The 7006-nt window shown below is 33.7% G+C and overlaps 1 protein-coding gene across 2 annotated transcripts; it reads left to right on the top strand.

The window, feature by feature from the left end:
• Positions 1–488: 488 nt before the first annotated feature.
• On the top strand, positions 489–6705 carry mus101 (mutagen-sensitive 101). Of its 2 annotated transcripts, none has more exons than XM_089589626.1 (23): positions 489–872; positions 958–1097; positions 1241–1373; positions 1454–1561; positions 1631–1837; positions 1930–2146; positions 2217–2440; positions 2518–2687; positions 2758–2896; positions 2979–3252; positions 3327–3511; positions 3598–3764; positions 3962–4167; positions 4238–4350; positions 4429–4665; positions 4743–4805; positions 4874–5034; positions 5103–5227; positions 5297–5370; positions 5453–5566; positions 5639–5839; positions 5917–6146; positions 6226–6705. In XM_089589626.1, exons 1-23 carry the CDS (start codon positions 759–761, stop codon positions 6446–6448), a joined length of 3825 nt encoding a protein of 1274 aa, XP_089445752.1. In that variant the 5' UTR covers positions 489–758; the 3' UTR covers positions 6449–6705. The 2 variants fall into 2 exon arrangements, with proteins under 2 accessions (XP_089445752.1, XP_023248158.2); XM_023392390.2 differs by having other exon boundaries at positions 4871–5034.
• The last annotated feature ends 301 nt before the right edge of the window (positions 6706–7006 follow it).

The raw sequence follows: 7006 nt of genomic DNA, 5'->3' as shown, positions 1-7006 counted from the left end.
CCTCTTTTCCGCCCTCTCTCTTCGATCTTCTAACATTTTCATTGACAGTGAATATTTTGTCTTTCTGTTGACAAAGTAAACCATTGTACAGCTTGATATTACTTGTAGTTCATTATGTGCATTTGAGTAACCTTTTATAGTAAGATGCTACTTCCGAAATCAAGTACTTGATTTTCATCAGGAACAATTGTTGATGAATCAATTGAAACTCCAATTTTTTCTCTGCCAAAGTGGAATTCACTTGAGAGGTTCCAATTTAAATACAACTAGGTGTGTAACTTGCAAAACGACATGACCACTTACGTAGGAAAAAATTAAACCAAGTAGTAGTACTTATCAACATTTTGATCAAGACAAAACTTTTTGATGGTTTACTGTTTACAAAACAAATTCTGTATAAAATTGCGCGGCAGAGAGGGAAGACAGAGAGGTAAGGCTAGATACTTCCGCAACCATTTTGATATTTTAAAAGCGGGAGAAAGGCAAAGGCGCCGTTGACCGTCGAGCGCTGATTTTCCGTGAATTTTCTCCCAAATTACCTAAGAATTCATAAACTTTCTGTGCATCCTATTGAAATCCTAACGAATGTTGAATCAAATTATGCTATGCGAGTGAATTTTATTCATTCAAATGAATTGTTTTGCACGAGTGTCATGTATTTTATGGGTTTAGGTTAGATACAGTCTTAGAGATACTTGATCAAATTAAATCGTGATTGTTGAAGTTTTTGTCATGCTTTTCTTGTGATTCGCTCAACAATGGAAAACGAAACTAATCAGACAACTTACGATGACATTCGTCTTCATTTTGTGTTGCCCAAAGGATGTGACCATGAGGACGCCTGTGATGAGGAGATGTGGGATTTGTACAATGTCAGTTGTTATTATCTTTCCTTTCTATGCCAATTATTGCGTTATTTCATTGTGGATTTGACATTTCATGTTTCGATTGTTTCAGAGATGTCCAGAGTTGGGGATCGAACCTGATTGGATTCTTGAAAATGATTGTCTAAAGCTCAAGCCTGATAGAAAAGACGTCTTTGTTATGCAACTTTTTGAGGGTGAAATTTTTGAAAAGTTGCAAGAGACCAAATGCACGTAAGTACTTGTGGAACAAATAAGCAGCCAACTGTTACCCACTATCAAATTTCTTAAAATTTTTTTTTTCCATAAATGGTAAAATATATCAAAATGAATTTATACTATTTAGTTGTTGCATTTGAATATTTTTATTTTGTTAGAATTGTAGGGCCACCTTGTTTGTGGTCGTGTTTTTTATCAGGGGAACCGATTCCCGATGGCTCTGCACCAGTATTTAATACTGCCATGAGAAATATTACTGTAAGCGCATCTGGATTCTCTGTTCCAGTAAAGGTAGATCCAATAAATTAATTTTTCCTTTCTACTAGGAAGATTAAGTAACTTATGAATGATTCAATGTTATGATTATGTAGAACGAAATCAGAAAGAAAGTAGAATACATGGGTGGAATATTTACAAAGCAGCTGAGAAGTAGTGTAACACACTTAGTCACAGACATAGTAATGTCTGCAAAATATGAGGTAAGTACATTATCTTTTGGCTCATCCAACCTTGAATATGTAATGAATTTTTTTTATTTTTCGGTACAGCGTGCGGTAGAATTAGACATTAAAATTGTAACTTTAGATTGGGTTACATCTGTATGGGACACAAATTTAAAAGAAACCGTGCTTGCAACCGATCCGGTATTTGATAAGTTCAAGTGCCCTGTATTTTTGAACTTAATAGTTACATCCACAAATCTTAACAAGAGGCAGAAGGAAGATGTCAAAAAATTAGTTAACAGTAATGGCGGAGTAAGTTTATTAGCTATTAAGTATGGTAAAAAAAAAAAATTTTGTTTTCCTTCAATCAGAATTTTAATTTATTTTTTTGCTTTTCACTTTAGGAATTTATGGGAATTTTAGATGGAACTAAAATTAAAATCGTCATTGCAGTGAAATCCAGTACTCCGAGTGAAAAATTAAAGTATGCTATGCAAAATAATATACCATGTCTTAATATAGATTGGATTTACGACAGTGTAAAAGCTGGTTACTCGTTGCCGTTTAAAAAATATCTAATTGAATCTACTCAAGCGTGTTCTACTCCAGAAAAAAATGCAGGTATAGATACAGTTTGACATAATTTTAGTTGAACATCAAATTTTTCTTTATAACATCAACTTATATTTAGCGCGGCTTCCCATGAATCTATCTTCCATAAGCATAATACCTGGTGATAATAATGTGTGTGTGGATGAGACAATAGCTTCTATAACTACAATGAGCTCCACTGGACTGAGTGCAACTCTATCAGAAAATGCACCTACTGTATCAAAAGAAAATTACTCTGCTGTTGTTGACAAACTAAGTATTGCAGAAGCAAAAAAAGCTGGTCCTTTTCTAGATGGATGTAATGTAAGCTGAACAGTTGTAAAAATAACTAGAATTCTAAAGTAAAAGTTTATTAAAATATTTTTGTTGATTATTTTCAGATATACTTGACAGGTTTTTCATCAAATCATAGAGACAAAATCAACAAGATACTCAATGTCGGTAGTGCAACGCGACTGGATGAAATATCTGAAGCTTTGACGCACGTTATTGTTGGTGATCCTGTAAGAGCAACTGCTGATTTACGTCTCATTAAATCGAAAGGTCTCTAGTGAGTATGGTTTTTTTGTTAAATAACACTTTCTTTCCAAGTTGCATTCATTAATTTATTCTTGTTTCAGCCCCTTCATTTTGAAAGTTGAATGGTTGGAAGAATGTATTAAAGTTCAAGCACCAGCACTTGAAGATAATTTCTTTTTTGATAAAAAAAAGCATGCCCAACAAGTACCTCTGGAACCTCAATCTCCACTTAGTAAAAAAGTTAGTTCTGATCACTTGATTATTTTTTTGATTTTTGAAAAGTCTTCATAAAATATTTATCAACCACCAACTTCTTCATTAGAATTTACAGTTGTTACAACGTGCTAAAGTACCAGCTGTTCCATTATTTGATGAAACAAACAAGCCAAACGAACAAGATGAACTTTCAGAAATCGTCCAGCAGTATGTGACTCTTGCAAATGATTCAATCTCTTCAAAAAATAAATCATTGTCAGAACGATGGAATGCTTTAACTAAGAAACCGATTGAAGCTTCTTTAAATGGAGACAATGCTGACAATGATAGTGCAATACCAGTTAGCCAAGAGTCTTATATCAGTCAAAAAATATTTCGAGGTATTTTTCTTACTGTTACAACCGTGTAAAAAATGTTTTACAAATTTTAAGTTAAAAAATATTTCTTTTTGAAGGATTGATTTTTCTGATTAGTGGATTCGAGGATGAAGAGTATACTCAGGTTGTGGCGCAAATTCACGGTCTCGGGGGAAAAATTGTCTCACAAAATTATTCAGGTATTCCTGACTATGGCATCGTTCCCAAATTTGGCGCTGAGTTGAAACACACTGTGGGAGAAATCGTTACTGACTTGTTCATCGTAATTGATTTAATTTTAATAATACTTTTTTATTGTTTGAAAAATAGATACATATATTTACAATTGTATTTTTACGTGTTCTTTAGGAAGATTGTATAGATAATGAAAAATTGCTCGATGTTGCATATTATCATAGGCCTATACTGGTTTCAAAATCCGGGAAACCATTGGCTAAGTGCGTGATTGGTATGAGTGCATATTGCGGAGCTGAAAGAACATTTTTATCCAAATTATCAGAAGCTCTTGGAGCAAAGTAAGCACTCATAAACTTTAAAATTTTTTATAAACAGTTACAGTTCTAATTTAATTGATATTTTTTTATCTCACTGCGAATCTTTGTATCAGTTGTTGAGGCTGACATTTAGAAAAAATAGATTATTCTAAACGATTAAGGAATCATTAAAAAAAAAAAGTTTTAGGCCAATTTATTGACAGCAGTTATCATTTTAGATATCAAGATACCTTTGCTCGTAAAACGAATCTCAGTAAAAATGTGTACAGCAGTACACATTTAGTCTGCCCAAATCCAAAAGGTGACAAGTACATTGCAGCTGTCAAATGGCGACTACCAGCGGTAACAGCCGACTGGTTACTGTGCTGTGCTGCTGAAATGAAACTTGTGGATGAAAATGATTATCTCGTTGGCGAAACAACTGGTAATTTTTCGTATTTATGTTATTTGAAAAATTTCGTCGTATTAATTTTTGTTTTAATGTTCTGAAAAAGCTCCAGATAGAACGAACAATTCCATAAATACATGTAAAAACAGTGAAGTAGAGAATAGCGATTCAAAGCTAATGAAACCACCAGCTAAGCCCAGTTCGAAAAGTAATTTTATGGTAAATACCGTCCAATTTCTTTTGATACCATTCTGGTCAGACTTTTTTTAAGCGCTACTTACAAATAATATAATTCAGAATCAAGATCAGTTTGAGGGAGGAACAGGTGAAACGCCAATTATTCACAAAAGAGTCACAAGTCTGATAGGCAATAAATCACTGCAGTCACCTTTTCATGTCACCACTCCAGAAACTCCTTATGGACAACTATTCAAAGAGAATCCATCTCCACGAACGAGAAAAGCTTGGGCTAATTGGATTGATAAATTTCCGGATATGGTAGAAGAGCCTCCTTTGAAAAGAAGATGTAGCACAGTAATTTAATTGTTGTAAATTTAAAAAAAATTGTTAACTCTATAAATGTTGATGTTACCTAAGAAAATTAATTACAGCCAATGTCTCAAGTAAAACGCCAAGCATGGGACTTTGTTACCGGACGATTAAATTCCCAGGAGGTAAAAAAAGATTTAAACTTTATTAATTAATTTTTTTACATTATAATTTATTTCTTGTTTTAAAGCAGGAACCAAATGAAAATGAAGATGCTCCAGAAAAGGAAAATAATATGCACAATGGAGAGAACGATGGTAAAGAATCAGAATCTAGTCAAATAACAACTAACAGAAGGCTATCGTTTTCGGAAGATAGTCCAAATAGGCCTCCAAAAAATCCCATCATCAATATGTAAGTATCGGAAAATAAGCTCTTTTCTTACTTATACGAAAATGCTTTTACAACTTTGTTTGCTGCAGGCAAATTGCACAACTGGAAAAAATGCTCGACAAGGCCTCAAGCACTCCTGAAGCATCAACGAGACAGTCATTGAGTGCCGAACACGCCAATCCTTATCACTTAGAATCAACGATCCAAGGAAGATGTAAGTCAATATTTTGAGTGATGGTGAAGTGTAAAATTGTTTAATATAAATTTTATATTCAAACCGTAGGTGTGGTAAAAGATTCTCAGCCAGAATCTGTTGGTTGGGAAGATCCTATTAAAAGGATTCCTCCACAGAGGCAGGTGTGTATTCAACAAATGTACATAAACGAAAAAATATGTTAAATTATTTATTCTCACCATTCTGTATATGCATTATTTTTAGTCCATTATAAATGAAGAACCTATCGAATTAGAAGATGAAAATGAAAATGCTGAGGCATCGTTGATAGTTGAGGAAGAAAAACCGACACCTAAGTTTATGTTTTCAGGAATAAAAGTACTACATATTACTGTTGTTCATACAATAATTTTTAGGTTGAATATTGTTGATAACATAGTTTTTTAACAGGATCGAAGTGGCGCTGAAAAAGTCGTGTTAGAACTCGGTGGCGAAGTCTCCTCTGAATCGGCCTTTGATCCGACAGCAACGCACCTAATTTGCCTAAAACCATCCAGAAACGAAAAGATTCTCAGCAGCATCGCTGCCGGAAAGTGGGTTCTCCATTACTTGTACATTGAAGCGTGTAAAGAAGAAAAGACATTCGTAAATGCAAGTATTTTTGAAATGTTTTTACTGTAAAGTTTGTTTAACTTACTTTTGAGTGTTGAATAATTTTTTATTTTCAGGAAGAAGAATTTGAATTAGGAAATCCGAAAAGCGTTGACATTATATCCGGTAATCACAGCGAGAGTGAAAAAGTAATCATGAGAGCGGCTTACAGGTGGCGATTGAAACTATTGCATGAGCCCGGTGGAGCTTTCCGAGGTATGGTTGCTCTGCTGATATCGCCAAAAGACAAAAAAGATCAGTTTGAGAGGCTTATAAAGGCTGGTGGTGGGATCGTTGTTGAAGCAAAGTAAGAAAATGATCCTTAACAGTTTATTAGTGTTGAATGATTTTGTCATACTAAAATTATACTTACGATAAAATTGCAGACCACCTTACGATACTAGCCCAAACAGTCGAAAAATCACACACTGTTTCATACATATGAAACAAGTCGATCAGCAAATTGAATGGGCAATGATGGCCAGCAAGGGAATCTTGTGCTTCCCGCCGCAATATTTAAACGACCATTTGATGGAAGAAACCTCATTGAATCCTCGAGAGTGCGTTCTACCGGAATTTAAAAAGTACTTGACTCTCATGCCAAAGTAAAGGTGATCACGAATTTTTTTTTTTTTTACGTGCTTTAACGATGTGAATAATAGATTTTTTAGCCTTTAGTCGTTTATAACTCACCAACAGCATTTATAATGATTTTTTATAACTTGTTGTATTTCTGTATGTATGACACTATATGATCGACTGTTTTCCCCTGAGAGCTGTTTCTTTTTTTAAAAAGACGGAATCTATAATGTGTAACAAACTAAATTTTTTGGATGTATGAAAGTTGTTTATACATGCCATGAACATAGCTTGCAAAGAAATATATATATATACTTCATTATAATAATTACGATGTTTTTATTTATCGTTATCCATTGAGAACAAGAAACATGAGACTTTAAATACTATAATGATTGTAAAACTATATGGTATATTATTTTCAAATATTGGTATGTATAAAAATAATCAATCTAATTGAATATCGACTTACTCTGGAAATAAAGATGAATGCCATTCAACGGTGACGTAAACATGGTTCGTTTATTCACCTCTTTTTTGTAATACGCGTCGAGAGAGATCTCGTACTCGCTTATAGTAATTATAAGT

This window comes from Copidosoma floridanum, unplaced genomic scaffold (genome assembly GCF_036245765.1).
Source record: "Copidosoma floridanum isolate Cflo_tuat_1 unplaced genomic scaffold, Cflo_Japanese_pri ptg000009l, whole genome shotgun sequence".
Lineage (NCBI taxonomy): Eukaryota > Metazoa > Arthropoda > Insecta > Hymenoptera > Encyrtidae > Copidosoma > Copidosoma floridanum.
Note: the sequence above shows the minus strand (reverse complement) of the source record. Positions and strands in the feature narration are given on the sequence as shown.